At 50.6% G+C, this 19619-nt stretch overlaps 1 protein-coding gene and 2 long non-coding RNA genes across 4 annotated transcripts in view; 1 reads left to right on the top strand and 2 right to left on the bottom strand.

The window, feature by feature from the left end:
• TMEM221 (transmembrane protein 221) lies at positions 1–13190 on the bottom strand. Of its 2 annotated transcripts, XM_028839131.2 has the most exons (4): positions 12603–13185; positions 9682–9767; positions 1184–1414; positions 1–531 (listed from the first exon to the last, which is right to left on the bottom strand). In XM_028839131.2, exons 1-4 carry the CDS (start codon positions 12920–12922, stop codon positions 470–472), a joined length of 699 nt encoding a protein of 232 aa, XP_028694964.2. In that variant the 5' UTR covers positions 12923–13185; the 3' UTR covers positions 1–469. The 2 variants fall into 2 exon arrangements, with proteins under 2 accessions (XP_028694964.2, XP_028694963.2); XM_028839130.2 differs by lacking the exon at positions 1–531 and having other exon boundaries at positions 808–1414; positions 12603–13190.
• On the bottom strand, positions 2487–5405 carry LOC144336854 (uncharacterized). The gene is made up of 2 exons (XR_013409218.1): positions 4951–5405; positions 2487–2899 (listed from the first exon to the last, which is right to left on the bottom strand). It is a non-coding gene; the product is annotated as an uncharacterized LOC144336854 (long non-coding RNA).
• LOC144336845 (uncharacterized) overlaps positions 12643–19619 on the top strand; it is a 14073-nt gene continuing 7096 nt past the window's right edge. Inside the window, exons 1-3 of the long non-coding RNA XR_013409209.1 lie at positions 12643–12671; positions 17491–17602; positions 17687–17790. This is a non-coding gene — a long non-coding RNA (uncharacterized LOC144336845). The remainder of the gene's footprint in view (positions 12672–17490; positions 17603–17686; positions 17791–19619) is intronic.

Below are 19619 nucleotides of genomic sequence, written 5' to 3' on the forward strand. Positions count from 1 at the left end.
TAGTGAACATCGGAGTTTATTTGTGGGTTGTGAAAGACAGGAGACCTTTGGAGACCCCTCTGTTATTTCCTTGAGCCCCAGGAACTACCCATGTCTACACCCCAAGCAGCAGCAGCATGAGAACGATTAACACGCATCGAGGACCTATTGTGTGGGGGTCCCCAGAATGCCTTACATGAAGTCATGTGTCTCGTCTGAGCCCTTGGAGACAGGGCCACTTCTTGTCCCCATATTACAGATGAGGAAACTGAGGCACAAAGCGGCTAAGCCCTCAGCCATGAGTCCACAGCCAGGAACCTGGGTCCAGCCCTCCAGCCGTGCCTCTGGCCCTGGGCTGCTCCAAGCTTGGCACACATGGGTTTGAAATGTTCACAGCCCAAGGGGGCGCAGCGGATTTTGCAGAGTCTGAGATTTGCACATCAGCAGCCTGGAGATTACGGGGTTCAGGTGAGGATCCTGGCTCTGGTGCTCAGTCCTGGCCGTGGGCCCCCTGGTGAGTCACTGCCTCTCTTGGGGCCTTGGTTTCCTCATCTGTAAAATGGATGGAGACACTTAGAGAATCACTGCCTAAGCCCCCTGCTCCCCTTCTACCAATAACAGAATCTCATCCATCTGGATAGCCACATTTCCCAGCCTCCCCTGCAGCAAGGTGTGGCCATTTCACTCTGTTCTGGCCAGTGGGATATAAAATGAAGGGTTTCAAGGCTTCCTGGGCAGACTTCCAGGAGACACCCAGCCAGCGCTGGCCTCTGACTTTCCCTCAGAATGAGGAGGTGAAGGCTGGAGCTCTGGCAACTATTTTGTGCCATGAGGCAACCTTGAGGACAAAAGCTAAGTATGCAATAAAATGAGAGAAAAATCAAGTCCTACTGCTACTGCAGCTGAACCTGAACCTATCTGTATGGTATCCTTTTCTTACACCAGGTCTCTATTCCTTATCCCTGGGCTCACACCAGTGTAGAGTCCTTCCCCGTGCTCCCTGGTCTATGGCCTAGCATTCGACGCATCTCATGGGTAACCCCGTCCCAGTGCCCCAGGCCGGACAGTGTCCGGTGCATTCGGGTTGCAGGCAGGCTGCTCTCCCAGCCTCCCCCCAGGGCTGCAGGTGCTGTGGCAGTGGCCATGGACACAAAGGGGTCCCCAGGCTCTGGACAGGTTGAATAGGGGGTCCGACGATGGATACCCTGCTGAGGCTGAGCTCTGGGGCTGGCCTTGGAGACTTCAGCAGGGCGGGTGAGGTCATCTTCAAAGGATGGCGGGGACAACTCATGGAGCCCACGGCGGGTGGCCCGAGCAGCCCGGAGGAGAGTGTGGGTCAGCACAGCCACCAGAACCAGGGCGCCCGAGCCGAGGATGGAAGCGGCTGCTGCACCCGTCTCGATCTCGAAAAGTAGCAAGGCATAGATGGACAGTGCTGCGGAAGGAAACGACTCTCATTTATTTAGTCAACAAACATTTGCCCTCCAAGCCCTCAGGGAGTTCTTGCGCACAGGGAGAAATCATGAAAAACCCTGCCACGGGACTGGAACATAGACTAGGCATCTAATTCTCCCACATCCCACACGTGCATCATCATCACATCCATTTTACAGAGAAGAAAGCTGGGGCCCAGAGAGGTTAGGAGACTCTTCAAAGCCATACAGTCAGGAAGTGACAGAGGTGGGATTTTAACCCAGGCTGGTGGGCTCCAGAGTCTGTGCTCTGAAGCACAGTTCTGCCTCCAAAGAAGACAACAGAAAGAGACTCATTTCAGCAGCTGTGGGCAGGGGCTTTCCTGAGGAGGAGCTATTTGAGCTGAGACCCTGGGGGAAGAAGTAGCAGCTTCTGGGAGAGCTGAGGAGGATAACGGCTGCAGGGGACACAGCAAGTGCAGAGGTCCTGAGGTGGAAACGCCCGAGTGTCTGAGGCTCAGAAGAAAGCAAAACGGGTTCTGGCCGGGCTCGGTGGCTCACGCCTGTAATCCTAACATTTTGGGAGGCTGAGGCGGGTGGATCACTTGAGGTCAGGAGTTCGAGACCAGCCTGGGCAACATGGTGAAACCCTGTCTCTACAAAAAAATACAAAACTTAGCTGGGCATCGTGGCGGGTGCCTGTAATCCCAGCCCCTCGGGAGGCTGAAGCAGGAGAATTGCTTGAGCCTGGGAGATGGAGGCTGCAGTGAGCCGAGATCGCACCACTGCACTCCAGTCTGGGCGACAGAGTGAGATTCAGTCTCAACAACAACAACAACAACAAAAGATAAATAGGTTGTGGTGTAACTGGAGAAGAGAGGTGGGGGAGAGATGGAGGAGTTAAGGAAGGAGTGGATGTTGGGGACCAGATGGGGGTGGAGGCCTCTTCTTCCTCTTCTTCCTCTTCTTCCCTTCCTCCTCTTCCTCCTCCTCCTCCTCCTCCATCTTCTTCTTCCTCTTCCTCCTCCTCCTCCTTCTTCTTCTTGTCCTTCTTCCTTCTTCTTCCTTCTTCTTCCTTCTTCTTCCTTCTTGTTCTTGTTCTTCTTGTTCTTCTTCCTTCTTCTTTTTTTTTTTTTTGTATTTTTTAGTAGAGACGGGGTTTCACCATGTTAGCCAGGATGGTCTCGATCTCCTGACCTCAAGTGATCCACCCGCCTCGGCCTCCCAAAGTGCTGGGATTACAGGCGTAAGCCACTGCTCCCAGCCCTCTTCCTTCTTCTCCTTCTTTTTTTTTTCTTGAGACAGGGTCTCGCTCTGTCACCCCAGGTTGGAAGGCAGTGGCTTGGCTACGGCTCACTGCCACCTCAACCTCCCCAGGCTCAGGTGAGTCTCCCACCTCAGCCTCCTGAGTAGGTGGGACTACAGGTGCACGCCACCATGCCTGGCTAATTTTTGTTTTATTTATTATTATTATTTTTTTGAGACAGAATCTTGCTCTGTCACCCAGGCTGGAGTGCAGGGGTGTGACCTCTGCTCACTGCAACCTCTGCTTCCTGGGTTCAAGTGATTCTCATGCCTCAGCCTCCCAAGTAGCTGGGATTACAGGCACCCGCCACCACGCTCGGCTAATTGTTGTATTTTTAGTAGAGACAGTGTTTCACCATGTTGGCTAGGCTGGTCTCGAACCCCTGATCTCAGGTGATCTGCCTGCCTCAGCCTTCCAAAGTGCTGGGATTACAGGCATGAGTCATGGTGCCCAGCCTAATTTTTGTATTTTTAGTAGAGACGGGGTTTCGCTTTGTTGCCCAGGCTGGTCTCCAATTCCTGAGCTCAAGTGATCCGCTCGCCTTGGCCTCCCAAGAGGGCTGGGATTACAGGAGTGAGCCACTGTGCCCCACCGTGTTTTCTTCTAAGAGCAATGATTAGGGGGATTTTGGAGCTGGAGAAGAATGGGACCTGCTCGCTCTCTTTTTTTTTTTTTTGAGACGGAATTCCGCTCTTGTTGCCCAGGCTGCAGTGCAGTGGCGCAATCTCAGCTCACTGCAACCTCTGTCTCTCGGGTTCAAGCAATTCTCCTGCCTCAGCCTCTCGAGTAACTGGGATTACAGGCATGCACCACCATGCCTGGCTAATTTTTTTTTTTTTTTTGAGACGGAGTCTTGCTCTGTCACCCAGGCTGGAGTGCTGTGGCCGGATCTCAGCTCACTGCAAGCTCCGCCTCCCGGGTTTACGCCATTCTCCTGCCTCAGCCTCCCAAGTAGCTGGGACTACAGGCGCCCGCCACCTCGCCCGGCTAGTTTTTTGTATTTTTTAGTAGAGACGGGGTTTCACCGTGTGAGCCAGGATGGTCTCGATCTCCTGACCTCGTGATCCACCCTTCTCAGCCTCCCAAAGTGCTGGGATTACAGGCTTGAGCCACTGCGCCCGGCCCTAATTTTGTATTTTTAGTAGAGATGGGGGTTTCACCATGTTGGTCAGGCTGGTCTCAAACTCCTGACCTCAGGTGATCCACCTGCCTCGGCCTCCCAAAGTGATGGGATTACAGGTGTGAGTCACTGTGCCCAGCCACCTGCTCTATCTCTTAAGAAGCCTCCCTAGCCAGGCACGGTGGCTCACGCCTGTAATCCCAGCACTTTGGGAGGCCAAGGTGGGCGGATCACGAGGTCAGGAGATTGAGACCATCCTGGCTAACACGGTGAAACCCTATCTCTACTAAAAATACAAAAAAATTAGCCGGGCGTGATGGGGCGTGCCTGTAGTCCCAGCTACTCGGGAGGCTGAGGCAGGAGAATGGTGTGAACCCGGGAGGCGGAGCTTGCAGTGAGCCGAGATCATGACACTGCACTCCAGCCTGGGTGACAGAGCGAGATTCCGTCTAAAAAAAAAAAAGAACCATCCCTGTTGGTGGAATACCCATATGAGGGAATATGATGCAGCATGTAAGGAATGAGGCACCCTTCCATTCTACAATGTGGATGAAACAGGAAAACACGATGCTGAGTGAGAGAAGCCAGATGCAAATAGCCACAGAGTGTGAGGTGTCATTGATCTGAAATGTACAGAACAGGCAAATCCCGGCTGGGCGCAGTGGCTCATGCTTGTAATCCCAGCACTTTGGGAGGCTGAGGTGGGTGGATCAACTGAAGTCACGTGGTGGAGAACAACCTGGCCAACATGGTGAAACCCGGTCTCTACTAAAAATACAAAAATTAGCTGGGCGTGGTGGCGCGTGCCTGTAATCCCAGCTACTTGGGAGACTGAGGCAGGAGAATCGCTTGAATCTGAGAGGTGGAGGTTGCAGTGAGCTGAGATCGTGCTGCTGCACTGCACCCTGGGCGACAAAGCAAGACGCTGTATCAAGAAAAAACAAAAAAAAAAGAACAAGCAAATCCATAGACAGACAGTAGATTAGTGGCTGCCAGGGATGAGGAAGGGGGAATGGGGAGTGATTGCTAATGGAGACAGCGTTTCCTGTTGGGTGATTAAAATATTCTGGAACCAGATAGTAGCGATAGTTGCCTAAAACCGTGAATGTGCTAAATCCCACTGAATTGTACACTTCAAAGTGGTTAAAGGCTGGGCGAGGTGGGTCACACCTGTAATCCCAGCACTTTTGGAAACTGAGGTGAGAGGTTGCTTGAGGCCAGGAGTTCGACACCAGCTCAGGCAACATAGATAGACCAGTCTCTACAAAAAATAAGAAACTATCCAGGAATGGCAGTGCTTGCCTAGTTGTGGGGCTGAGGCAGAAGAATTGCTTGAGCCCAGGATATGGAGGCTGCAGTGAGCTATGATCACACCACTGCACTCCAGCCTGGGTAACAGAGCAAGACCCTGCCTCAAAAAATAGAAATAAAATACACTGGTTAAAATGCTAATTTTTTTTTTTTTTTTTGAGACAGAGTCTTGCTCTGTTGCCCAGGCTGGAGTGCAGTGGCATGATCTTGGCTCATTGCAAGCTCCGCCTCCCGGGTTCATGCCATTCTCCTACCTCAGACTCCCAAGTAACTGGGACTATAGGTGCCCGCCATCACATCCGGCTAATTTTTGTATTTTTAGTAGAGACGGAGTTTCACTTTGTTAGCCAGATTGGTCTCAATCTCCTGACCTCATGATCCGCCTGCCTCGGCTTCCCAAAGTGCTGGGATTACAAGTGGCAGCCACTGCGCCTGACCTAAAGTGGTAATGTTTTTGTTATGTGTACTTTGCCACAATGAAACTGCAACTTAACTGGGTATGGTGGTGCACACCTGTAGTTCCAGCTTCTTGGATTGGGAGACTGAGGCAGGAGGATTGCTTGAGCCAGGAGTTCAAGTCCAGCCTGGGCTACACGGCAAGACCCTGTCTCTAAACAAACAAAACCAGAAACACCTCCAGCAACTCAGCTCTCAGGGTCCTGTATCTCTGTCTGTCTCTGCCTGGGGTGGGGGTGAGGGTCAGGGTGGGGGAGCCAGCCTCTGCTGCCTACGGTCCGGTGCCCACAGGTTTGCCACGCCCCAGGCTTGGGGGACATTGAGAGATTCACAGCCTCTCTCTGGCCTCAGTTAGCCAATGTGAATAAGAAGGGACCTTGAGGGACCAGATGTGGTGGCTCATGCCAGTAACCCCAGCACTTTGGGAGGCTGAGGTGGGCGGATCACTTGAGGCCAGGAGTTTGAGACCAGCCTGGCCAACATGGTAAAATCCTGTCTCTGCTAAAGATACAAAAATTAGCTGGGCGTGATGGTGGACTCCTGTAATCCTGGGTACTTGGGAGGCTGAGGTAGGAGAATGGCTTGAACCTGGGAGGTGGTGGTTGCAGTGAGCTGGGATCACTCCGCTGGGTTCCAGCCTGGGCAACACAGCAAGACTCCCTGTCAGAGAAAAAAAAACAAAAACAAATAAAGGAAGGGACTTTGAGGACCTGCGCTAGCTAGCCCTCCATCAGCCTCTCCAGCATACAGTTGGCACCATTCTTAGTGGTGGTGCATCATAGGTCGTTTAGCAGCTTTTACCCACTAGATGTCAGTAGCATCCCACCCTCAACTCTGTGGCGACCACCAAAAATGTCTCTAGGTAGTGATAAAAGTCCTCTGAGGCCAGAATCAGTCTCAGTGGGGAATCCCTGGTCTGGTCCCTATCTCTACACTGCGGAGTGGATTTGGGATCACTGACCCACTTTGGCATCAGTGAGGTCCTCATTGGGCCAAGCTCAGCCAATCAGAGCATTAATTGCTTCCCATGATGTTAGTGATTGGTGTAGGAATATTACATGGCCCAAGCTCAGCCTATCAGAGTCAGCCCTGAGACTTTAGCTTGGGCTATTGGGACAGATACATTTTCCTGCAGTGTCTCGGGTATTGGTAGGAAAGCGGCCCAGAACACAAGGGGGACTTTTTTTTTTTTGGCACTTTCCAGGCTGTTTATACACATTCTCTGGCTCTGTACTGTTGTTTTGGAAGATATCACACTGCATGATGTCCGACATATGAAAGCAAGGCCAAGGACTTTTTTCTTTTGCTGGAAACATTTTGAAAGGGATTTTGTAATTATTCTTTTAGTTCTAGCTAGCAATGAATGGATGATTGGTTGGATGTGCTTAGGAATTCTTGCTGAATGAGGTCACCTAGCCTCAAAACAATCTAAATGGGAGGTGAATGAATTCTCAATTTTACGCTTAGTGAGGCTGACATAATGTTACCTTTTTTTTTTCTTTTGTAATTGTTCTTGTATTTTAGAATGTGGAGATCTTATTCCCTAGGTCTTTAATATTTCTGTCGGCCTGTGCAAAGACTCATGGCTCCAGGCATCGTGTCAAAAGTACTTACAGATAGAGTCAACTTTCTCAGAGAGATGCCCACTCAGGGAACAGCAGATGAAGAGGTGAAGTGACAAGCATTTCTGTTTCTTTTTTCTTTTATTATCATTTTTGAGATGGAGTCTCGCTCTGTCACCCAGGCTGTGCAGTGGCACGATCTCAGCTCACTGCAACTTCCACCTCGTGGGTTCAAGCGATTCTCCTGCCTTCAGCCTCCTGAGTAGCTGGGACTACAGGCACGAGCCACCATGCCTGGCTAATTTCTTTCTTTTCTTTTCTTTTCTTTTTTTTTTTTTGAGACGGAGTCTCGCTCTATTGCCCAGGCAGGAGTGCAGTGGCGTGATCTTGACTCACTGCAACATCCACCTCCCAGATTCAAACAATTCTCCTGCCCCAGCCTCTGGAGTAGCTGGGATTACAGGGGTGTGCCACGATGGTTGGCTAATTTTTGTATTTTTAGTAGAGATGGGGTTTCACTATGTTGGCCAGGCTGGTCTCAAACTCCTGACCTTAAGTGATCCACCCGCCTCGGCCTCCCAAAGTGCTGGAATTACAGGTGCAAGCCACCACACCCGGCTGAGAGGCATTTCTGATAACCTAATTTGAGTACCTGGATCCAGCCACACCTGAGGCCAACTTCCCTGATAATTTCAGAGGCACAAGTCATCCATCCCTTCTCCTTTTTAAAAAAAAAACTACCTCTGGAGCATTTCATTAAGTCAAACAACAAAAGTTATGCAGCATTCCGTGCACTTCGTATATATAAATTCCCACAGTGAACCTTAGGCTCACATCTCATTAAAAATATTTTAAATATGTCTTTTTATTTATTTATTTTTTGAGATGAAGTTTCACTCTGTTGCCCAGGCTGGAGGGCAGTTGCGTGATCTCAGCCACCTCTCAGGTTCAAGCGATTCTTCCACCTCAGCCTCCCGAGTAGCTGGGATTACAGGCACCTGCCACCAGGTCTAGCTAATTTTTTTGAATTTTTAATAGAGGGGGGATTTCAGCATGTTGGCCAGGATGGTCTTAAACTCCTACCCTCAAGTGATTCACCCACTTCAGCCTCCCAAAGTGCTGGGATTACAGGCGTGAGTCACCACACCCAGGCTAAATATCTTTTTAAACTTCTATTTTTCTATGGTGGGACTATAAAAAAAACAGTAATAGCAAATCCTGTTTCTCATTCAGTGGGATATTTTTTCTTCCTGTAAATCAGATTGTTTACAGGGCTGGCAGGGACTTATATATGATTCAGCGTTGAGTCCCCAGCATCATCAACACATTTGTTTCAAGATTAAAACAAATATAAGGCATTAGGAGTCTCTTGAAAGACACTTAATGATTTGGTTCCTTTACCAGCCCGGATGGATGAAGAAAGTTGATTGAAGAAAAGTTATTATAAATCAGGAAGGAAGGACAGTGTGGAACATTCTGGCATCTGGGGTATCCTTTTTTTTTTTTTTTTTTTTTTTTTTTAATTTTCTCAAGCCATTTTTGAGCTGGAGATTGATATTTGTAACCAAAACAGCTTTCACTCATTCCAACCTGTAAAATGCTTTTTTTTTTTTTTTTTTTTTTTTTTTTTGAGACAGAGTTTTGCCCTTGTTGCCCAGGCTGGAGTGCAGTGGCGTGATCTTGGCTCACTGCAACCTCTGCCTCCAGGGTTCAAGTGATTCCTCTGCCTCAGCCTCCTGAGTAGCTGAGAATACAGGCGCCTGCCACCATGCCTGGCTAATTTTTTTGTATTTTTAGTAGAGACGGGGTTTCACCATGTTGGCCAGGCTGGTCTCGAACTCCTGACCTCAGGTGATCCACTGGCCTCAGGCCTTCAGAGTGCTGGGATTATAGGCGTGAGCCACTGCGCCTGGCCAAAATGCTATCTTTAGACACCACCCAGGCCATGAAAATTTTTGTTCAAACAAATGTATAAAACTGATGAATCAGAAGTGTTCTGATGACAACTAGCATTTGTGGAGTCCCTACTGGAGTCAGATGCCATCCACGGGCTTTTTTTTTTTTTTTTTTTTTTTTTAATGAGACAGGGTCTCGCTGTATCACCCAGGCTGGAGTGCGATGCAGTGGTGCAATCATGGCTCACTGCAGCCTCAACCTTCTGGGCTTAGGTGATCCTCCCACCTTAGCCTCCTGAGTAGCTGGGACTACAGGTGTGTACCACCACACCAAGCCTAAGTCTCCCAAATTGCTGGGATATAGATGTGAGCCACTATCCCTGGTCCTATGGGCTTTCATGAGGATTAAATCTCAGAATCTCCTCAAGTGGTTCTGTGAGGTAAAGACAGTTATTCCCATTGTACTGATGAGGAAATCAAGGCACAGAGAGAATTTGCCCAAGGCACCAAAGCAAGGAAGTGTCAGAGCCTGGAGCTGAACTCAAGGAGACTGTCTGCGGAGTTGATCCCAGTTAGGGGACCATTGCTGCTCTCTACCCAACCCCGGATCCTATGCCCCACGTTCTATTTCAGCACACACCTGCTAAGTAGACAGAGATCCCACAGCAGAAAAGGCCAAGGGCCACGTGTCTGAGGAGGCGGCAGTCATAGAGAAACCAGTCCGACCTGGAATGAAGGGAAGCAGGAAGATAAAGGGTTCAGGAAGTGGAGCTGGTGGTGGGTGGTCAGTGAGGACAGGGAGGGAGAGCAGCTTAAATGAGACAAGGACCCAGCTTTCAGGGACCCAAAATCTATGAGTACCTAACCATCATCCATCTACTCACCCACCCATTTATATCCATTTACTTATCCACTCTCCATCTATCCATCCATTCATCCATCAACTCATCCATCCATCAGCCCATCCATCCATCTGTCCACCCATTTATCCATTCATCCATTTATCCACCCATTCATCCATCTGTCCACTCATCTATTCATCCACCCATCCATCCATCCGCCCATTCACCCATCCATCCATTTATCCACCCATCCATCCATCCATCCACCCATCCATCCATCCATCCATCCTTCCGTTCACCCATCCATCCACTTATCCATCCATCCATCCATCCATCCACCCACCCACTTATCCATCCATCCATCCATCCATCCATCCATCCACTTATCCATCCATCAACCCAGTCATCCATCCACTCATTCATTCATCCATCCACTTATCAATTCATTCATCCATCCACTTATCTATCTATCCATCAGCCCCATCCATTCATCCATCCATCCAATCATTTAGGTATCCACCATCCACCTATCTGATATCTATCCATTTATCTATGCTCCATCCATCCACCCATCCATTTTTCCAAGTCAGTGTTCACCATCCATTTACCATCCATATTCACTGATTATTCGACCAGCACTCATATACAGCCTTCCATTCATTTAACCATGTGCTATTAACCCATCCATGCATTCATTTAAACACCCTCCGCTATCCTATCTATCCCTCACCCACCCATCCACTGGTCATCCATCTCCCATTCACTATCCATCCACCCCTCATCCATCCATCCATCCATCCATCCATCCATCCATCCCTCCTTCCTTCCATCCATCCACCATCTATTCTCTTTCCCCTATAATCCATCTATATACATGAGTCCACTCAAACACCCAACACTCAGGAAGCAGCTACTACGTGCAGATACTTGCTACACACCTGGCTTCCATTATTTTACAGACCACAAGCTTCTTTGAGAGATGAGGAAACTGAGTTTCACGTGCTGTTATTGATGGTACAAACAGCGACCCCAAGAGGTGAGACTGATTGAGGAGGAAATGGAGGCTCTGAGAGCTTCCATCCTCACTCAGCTCCCACCAGTATAATGAAAGTGGACGCCTTCCCTTCCTGCCGCCTTCCCTCCTGTCCCCTTTTCAGCACAGTGGCTAGAGGTGGTCATTAAAAACCTAAATCAGATCACCTTCCTCCTCACTCACAACCCTCCTACGCCGGAGAAATCCCAAAGTCCTATCCCCTCTCTATCCCATCTCTCTTCTTTCCTTCTCAGCACTCATTATCATCTGCTATTATTATTATTAGAGATGGGGTCTCACTATGTTGCCCAAACTAGAGCACAGTGGTTATTCATAAGCATGATCATGGCTCACTGCAGCCTTGACCTCCTGGGCTCAAGAGATCCTCTTGCCTCAGCCTCTCAAGTATATGGAACTACAGGCATGCACCACCACACCTAGCTAATTATTATTTTTTTCTTTTTGTACAGGGAAGGTCTTGCTATATTACCCAGGCTGGTCTCAAATTCCTGGCCTCCCAGCACTTTGGGAGGCCAAGGTGGGTGGATCATTTGAGGTTAGGAGTTCGAGACCAGCCTGGCCAACATGGTGAAACCCCGCCTCTACTAAAAATACAAAAATTAGCTGGCTGTGGTGGTGCGCACCTGTAATTCCAGCTACTCGGGAAGCTGAGGTGGGAGAATCGCTTGAACCCGAGAGGTGGAGGCTGCAGTGAATCAAGATAGCGCCACTGCACTCCAGCCTGGGTGACAGAGCAAGACTCTGTCTCAAAAAAAAAAAAAAAAAAAAAAATTCCTGGCCTCAAATGAATCCTCCTGCCTCTGCCTCCCAAAGTGCTGGGATTGCAGGTGTGAACGATCACGCCTGGCTCTTGTTATGTTTCCTTATTTTCTGTGACTCCATGAGAGCAGGTCTGGGTCCACTTGGTCCCTGCTGTGTCTCTGATGCCCCGAGCCAGACCCACCCCCCTGCAGGCAGGCACCCAACACATGTTTCCTGACCCATGGGACCCATGCATTTCATTGTCCCTTGGGTGGAAGGTGTGTGGTCTGAATAGGATCTACCCCAGTAGTGGAAGTTCTCATCTGCTCAATTTCTACAGAATTCTGGTTTAGAATTTGGGGTCCTCTCCCCCGACATTCTGGAGGGAAACACTACCATGTGGGACAGCGGGGTCCTCAGCTCAAGGAGGGTTCCTCCTTCTGCAACCACTGCCCCTGATAGAGGTCCCTCAATGAGCACATCCCTGAGTTCAGGTCCCTGAGGAAGGAACTCAATTTCAGGCCGGGACACAGGCTCTGGCTGGCTCTACCCAGAACCAAGTTCAAGTACAGCACTCTCCCGCCCCCTACCCACTTTCAAGCCAGACAGCCTTAGAGTTCAGCCTCCCCTGTTTGAGATCCAGGCAAGCTGATCCTGGACCCTCTTTGGGCCTCAGTTTCCTCATCTGCAAAACGGGAGACACAGCAGTGGTTGCGCCTGCCGCAAAATTTAACAAATATAGAATGGAGGGAGAGAGGGAGGAAGAGAGGAAAGGAGGGAGGCAGAGATGCACGGAGTGGTGGGGAGAGGGAAGTGGGGAGGGAAGCTGTTCCCCCAGCCTGAGGCCAAAAGAGGGAAAGAGGCTCATCCAGGTTCACCCAGCCCCCAGCCAGGCCTCCGGGGCGGTGAGGCCGGTCCTCCTACCTCCTGGGGCCAGGCCCCCGCGCCAGCTCGGCGCCCAGGTGGCCACAGAGCGCAGCGAGCAGCAGGCAGGTGAACCCCAGCACCAGCACAAGCGCGGCCAGCGCGGCGGCCAGCGGCAGTAGCGCCCCGGCCGCGTCTTCGGGCAGCCCGGGGCCGGCGCCCAGCTCCTGGCCCAGCCCGTCCGCGCGCAGTCCCCGCAGCTCGGCGCGGCCCGCCTGCAGCTGGAACAGCAGCTGCGCGCCCAGCGCCGTCAGCACGGCCGCCGCGATGCCCAACAGGGTCATTGCGGCCAGCACCCGGCCGCCGTAAGAGCGAGACATGGCGAGGGTTCCCGCTGGCCGGGGGAACAGTTGAGGAATCGAAGTGGTTTTAGGGGGCAGGGGAGTTGGGGGGAGTCCGAGGGTCCCCAGTGGGTCCCTGAGGGGGCGGGGCCGCAGGGAGTGTCTGAAAGTTCGGGGGCTGGGCTGGGGGTCGCCAGATGGACAGGGGCTCCGGGGTGCTGGTCGCAGCGGGGACGCCGAATCTCCGCGAAAACTTGGGACAAAGTCTTTTCTCCTCCCTCCTGGGGCCCCGCGGGCGCCCCCTCTTGGTCCGCGGGGCCTGGCTGGGCGGGGCCTGGCACGGGACACAGGGCGGGGAGACCCCACGAGGGACTGGATCGCGGGAACCCCACAGCTCTCTAAGTTCAGAAAAGGGCACCACCTCGCCCCCTGCCGCCCTAAGCATCGATTTTATTGTTGTTTAAAACAAGAAAAAGGAGGCCTGGCGCGGTGGTTCTCGCCTGTAATCCCAGCACTTTGGGAGGCCAAGGCGGGCGGATCACAAGGTCAAGAGTTCCAGACCAGCCTGGCCAATATGGTGAAACCCCGTCTCTACTAAAAACACAAAAATTAGCCGGGTGTGGTGGCCGGAGCCTGTAATCCCAGCTACTTGGGAGGCTGAGGCAGGAGAATTGCTTGAACCCAGGAGGCAGAGGTTGCAATGAGCTGAGATCATGCCATAAATAAATAAATAAATAAATAAATAAATAAATAAATATTTTTTAAAAAATAAATAAATAAAAAACAGAAAGGAGGCCGGGCGCGGTGGCTCTCGCCTGTAATCCCAGCACTTTAGGAGTCCCAGGCGGGTGGATCACTTGAGGTCAGGAGTTCAAGACCAGCCTGGCCAACATGGTGAAAAAAAGAAAAATTAGCTGGGCATGGTGGTACATCCCTGTAATCCTAGCTACTTGGGAGCCTGAGGTGAGAGGAATGTTTGAATCAGGGAGGTAGAGGTTGCAATTAGCCGAGATTGCACCGCTGCACACTCCAGCCTGGCTGACAGAGTGAGACTCTGTCTTAAAAAAAAAAAAAAAAAGAGAGAGAGAGAGAGAGAAAGGGCTGGGTGAGGTGGTTCACGCCTGTAATCCCAGCACTTTGGGAGGCTGAGGCAGGAGGATGGCTTGAGCCCAGGAGTTTGAGACCAGCCTGGACAACAGAGCCAGACCTCATCTCTACAAAAAATAAGGAAGTTAGCCTGGTGTGGTGGTGCAGGCCTGTGGACCCAGCTACTTTAGGGACTGAGACAGGAGGATCGCTTGAGCCCAGGAGGTCAAGGCTGCAGTGAGCTGAGATCACGTCACTGCACTCCAGCCTGAGCGACAGAGCGAGGCTGTGTCTCAAAAAAGAAATAACAAAATTTAAAAATTCACTTTCCATTTTATCTCAACCCAGGGACTCTGTCATTGGCTGTGATTTCCCCTCTACTTACCTCCTTCAAGGCTTTGGGTAAATGTTGTTTCCTCCAGGAGGCTAGGGAGAATCCTGGATCCCTTCCCCAACTAGTCCCCCTGTTATTCCCACAGCACTTTAAAAAAATCGAAATGAAACTTACATAACATAAAATTAACCATTTTATTCAGTGGCATTTAGTGTTGTCCAACCATTACCTCTGTCTAGCTCCAGAAGATTTTCATCCCCCAAAAAGGAGACCCCGTCCCTATTAGAAGTCACTCCCCATTCCCCCTCCTCAAGAAGCTGACAATCATTAATCTACTTCCTGTTTCTGTGGATTTGCCTATTCTGGACATTTCATATCAATGGAGTCACACAAGAGATGGCATTCTGGCTTCTCTCACTCTGCATCATATACTCAAGGTTCATCCAGGTTGTAGCATGGATCAGTGCCTCATTCCTTTTTATGGCTGTGTAATATTCCATAGCGTGTCTGGAACACATTGTGTTCATCCATTCATCCATTGATGAGTATTTGTGTTGTTGCTTCCTTTTGGTGGAGGTGACTAATGCTGCTATAAACGTGTATGCACAGGTATCTTCTTGACTCACTGCTGTCAACTCTTGTGGGGTGTGGACTCCTAGAAGTGGAGTTGCTGAGTCACATAGTTACTCGATTTTAACTCTTTGTGGAACCCTCAAGCTTTTCCATAGCAGCTGCACCACTTTCCATTTCCACCAGCAATGTCTGAGGTTTTTAAAAATAATTTTCTGCACATCCTCCCCAACACGTGTTTCCTTCTGCCTTCCTCCTCTTCCTCCTCCTCCTCCTCCTCCTCTCCTCCTCCTCCTCTCCTCCTCCTCCTTCTCCTTCTTCTTCTACTGTTTTTTTTTTTTTTCATCAAGGCCTTGCTCTGTCACCCAGGCTGGATTGCAGTGGTGTGATCATAGTTCATTATAGCCTTGACCTCCTGGGCTCAAGTGATCGTCCTGCCTCAGCCTCCCCAGGTAGCTGGGACCACAGGCAAGCACAGCATGCCTGAATAATTTTTAAGCATTTTTTAATTTTTTTTTTTTTTAGATATGGGGTCTTGCTATGTTGGTCTGGTCTCAAACTCTTTATACCCAAGTGATTCTCTCACCTCAGTCTCCCAAAGTGCTGGGATTACAGGAGTGAACCACCACACCCAGCCTCCTCCTCCCTCATCATAACCATTCTTCCTCCTCCTCCTCCTCTTCTTCTTCTTCTTCTTCTTCTTCTTCTTCTTTTTTTTGAGATGAACTCACTCTTTTGCCCAGGCTGGAGTGCAGTGACGAGATCTCAGCTCACTGCAACCTCCACCTCCCGGGTTCAAGAGATTCTTGCACCTCAGCCTTCCAAGTAGCTGGGATTACAGGTGGCTGCCACAACACTCAGCTAATTTTTGTATTTTTAGTAGAGATGGGGTTTCACCATGTTGGCCAGGCTGGTCTCAAACTCCTGGCCTCAAGTGATCTTCCTGCCTCGGCCTCCCAAAGTGTTGGAATTACAGCTGTGAGCCACCATACCCAACCAGTTTTTTAAATGTTTTTGTAGAGTTGGGGTCTTGCTATGTTGGTCTGGTCTCAAACTTCGTATGCCCAAGCTAACCTCTCACCTCAGCCTCCCAAAGTTCTGGGGGATTACAGGGGTGAGCCACCACACCCAGCCTCCTCCTCCCTGAAAATAGTCGTTCTGATGCTTATGAAGTAATATCTCATTGTGGTTTTTATTTGCATTTCGCTAATAACTAATGATGTTAAGCATCTTTTCATGGGCTTTTTGACTGTTCATATATCTTCTTTGGAGAAATGTCTATTCAAGTCCTTTCTCCATTTTAATTTAATTAATTTTTTGTAGAGATGGGGTCTTACTATGTTGTCCAGGCTCATCTGGAACTCTTAAGCTCAACTGATCCGCCCACTGGGCCTCTCAAAGTGCTGGGATTACGGGCTTGAGCCACTGCACCTCACCTGGAATCAATTTTTTTTTTCAGGTTTGAAAATTCTGGGGTCCCTTGAAAAGAGTTTGTGGGTCCTGTGCCCTCAGCCTTGTAGGTAAAATGGCCCCAAGGAAGAGTATGGGGTGAGGGTGACCCTTCCTTTCCAGGTGGCCTCCTTCTTTGCTGTGTGACTTTGGGCACATCCCTTAACCTCTCTGGGCCTCCTCATCTGTAGCAGGAACCTGTTCCTTCTTTCAATTAATTAATTCATTCATTCATCAGGCCTCAGACTAACACTCACTCGTTCATCATCACCAGTGTTAGGGTGAATTTTCCATGTTTTCCAGGTAAGGAAAAGTCTCAAATTGAGGGACACAGCAATTCATTTGGATCAGGGCTACAGTTTTGTTGTGTGTGGTGGGAATACAGAGATATAAGATACTTTCCTGTATTCATTCGAGGAACATCAGTGGAGAGCCCGTCTATGTGCTGGGCTTTGAGAACCCAGGGGTGACCAAGACAGGCCCTGCTCTCCCTTCCAGTGCTCACAGCCTGCCTGGTGGGGGAGGTGGAAACATACATGAAATCCCACAATAAGGGGACGCTTACCTAAGGTGGCCAAAATTCATTACAGTGCTGTCTTAAGTTTTGCCGTTATTTGTTGGGGGTTGCGGGAACACAGATACCAAGGTCTGGTCCTGCTGTTTGTATGTGGGATGATTTTCTAGTTTGGGGGTGTCTGGCTTCAACTTGGAATGTTAACCCTGCTAACAGGCCCCACTCTGCTCATGGTAGATGGTGACTCATCTACCTTGGCCTTTTGCTAAGCTGCCCTTCTCATTCCAGCTCAGACAGGTGGGGAGTGGGTAGGTGGGGAAGGGGGGGGGTGAGACTTGGAGAGTTCCACTATATAGTTCAAGTCACACGGCCTGACAGGGACAGAGGGTGGACTTCCTCAACCTCACTGCCCAGACAGGGATGGCTGGTCACTGCATGTTGGCTGGAACAATAGTAACAATGCTGACAGGTTGCATAGCCTGTGATTTGTTGGGAAAAGGTAATCTGGTATGAGGTACAGATAATTTAAGTGATTTTTATTTTATTTTTCGGGGGGACAGAGTCTCCCTCTGTTGCCCAGGCTGGAGTGCAGGGGCGCAATCTTGGCTCACTGCAACTTCCGCCTCCCAGGTTCAAATGATTCTCGTGCCTCAGCCTCCTGAGTAGCTGGGACTACAGACGCGTGCCACCATGCCGGCCGATATTTTTTAAGTGGAGACGGGCTTTCGTCACATTGGCCAGGCTGGTCTTGAACTCCTGACCTCAGGTGATCCACTTGCCTCGGCCTCCCAAAATGTTGGGATTACAGGCATGAGCCACCACGCCCAGCCTCAATGCACCCATTTCACAGATGTGCCTCCTGGAGTCCAGAGAGGGCTGCTGGAACATGAAGCATCAGGCAGCACCAGGATCCTGAGCTGGGTCAATTTTCCAACCTGGAGGTTGGAAGTGGAGGTGAGCATGAAATGAGGTGGTCATCCAGTATTCAGGACCCTCTGGCCTCCCAGGCCCCCAACCACCTTCCTCCTGTCAGCCAGACTCCCGCGCACCGTAGTCACGCTTGCTAGTTTCCACAGACACACGTGGCCTCCCAGGAAACCCTTTCCGCAGACCGGACACGAGAGGAGTGGTTTGCATCTCATTTGAATGTTAGGCCCCGCCCCGACGGTGTATCAACTCATCTTGCCGCTAGGGGGCGCCAGAGGCCAAACCAAACAGTTGGTGAGCCGAGCAACTGCTCCTCCTCCTGCACCGACGTGCCTGGGAGAATCTGCCTTAAATCTAATTTTTCAGAGGAAGGGATTAGGGTTTAGAGAAGGTAGATAGTCTCACAGTCTCAAAGCCAGGAGATGGTTCTAGATCGGAGTTTTTGATGTCTATATTCTGCTGTCTTCCCTGGTAATGCCCCGGTCCACGAGGGACTGAGTGAAACCTGGGAGACTCTTGGCTCCTGCGGGCAGCCGCGAACCCCCAGCCCACGTGGTACGAAATATTGAAATACATACCATGTAACATATAAATCCGTTGTTAAAGGATTGTTGTGATTTTGTGTATGAAATATGTGGGCAACTCGGCCGGGCGTGGTAGCTCACGCCTGTAATCCCAGCACTTTAGGAGGCTGAGGCAGGTGGAGCACCTGGGCTTGGGAGTTCGAGACCAGCCTGACCAATATGAAGAAACCCCATCTCTACTAAAAATACAAAAATTAGTCTGGTGATGTGCCCGTAATGCCAGCTACTTGGGAGGCTGAGGCAGGAGAATCGCTTCAACCCGGGAGGCAGAGGTTGCGGTGAGCCAAGATCATGCCATTGCACTCCAGCCTGGTCAACAAGAGTCAAACTCCGTCAAAGGAAAAAAAAAAAAAGTGGGCAACTCATTTAATGTAGGATGGGCTCGGCCTTTTCGGCACGTTTGTTCTATTTTAGTTTGGATTTTCTCATCTTTTGATCCATTGATTACTCCTCCTCAGCCAGGTCTCAGAAATATTTATAGAGATCCTTGAAAAGCTCTCCCTGCTTTATCGCCCTGACCCGGGAGACTCAGATGCACACCTGGAAGACCAGAACAGACCCCTGGGTGTGAGGGGATATCTCAGAACAGAGAACCCCCTGCCACTCGCTCCATCCTAGCTCCCACCCTACCCTGCATGGGGATCAGAACAGACTCCCCAGGTCCTGTCCTGCATCTCCCTGTGCATCTTTTTTTTTTTTTTTTTTTTTTTGAGACGGAGTCTGGCTCTGTCACCCAGGCTGGAGTGCAGTGGCGCGATCTCGGCTCACTGCAAGCTCCGCCTCCCGGGTTCACGCCATTCTCCTGCCTCAGCCTCCCAAGTAGCTGGGACTACAGGCGCCCGCCACCTCGCCCGGCTAGTTTTTTGTATTTTTTTTAGTAAAGACGGGGTTTCACCGTGTTAGCCAGGATGGTCTCGATCTCCTGACCTCGTGATCCGCCCGTCTCGGCCTCCCAAAGTGCTGGGATTATCCCTGTGCATCTTATCACAGTCCCTCTGCTCTGACCCCTCCTCCTGAGGATGGGCTCAGAACAGACATCACCCCTCCCCCTCCCCACTTCGCCTCCACCCCTCTTCATCAGGGAGCTCAGAACAGCCCCCCAGGCCCGCCTGCCCCCGGAGGAGTGCTTGGAACCCAGACAGTCCCCTACTCCGTGCTCCCACACTGAGCTCCGTCCCGCCCTACTCCTGCGGAGATTTCGGACAATCCCCTCCCCCTCCCCTCTCCTCGGCTCCCAACAGGCTCATTACAGATTCTCCACCCGCGGCCTGC

Source organism: Macaca mulatta, chromosome 19, assembly GCF_049350105.2.
Source record: "Macaca mulatta isolate MMU2019108-1 chromosome 19, T2T-MMU8v2.0, whole genome shotgun sequence".
In the NCBI taxonomy this organism is placed as follows: domain Eukaryota; kingdom Metazoa; phylum Chordata; class Mammalia; order Primates; family Cercopithecidae; genus Macaca; species Macaca mulatta.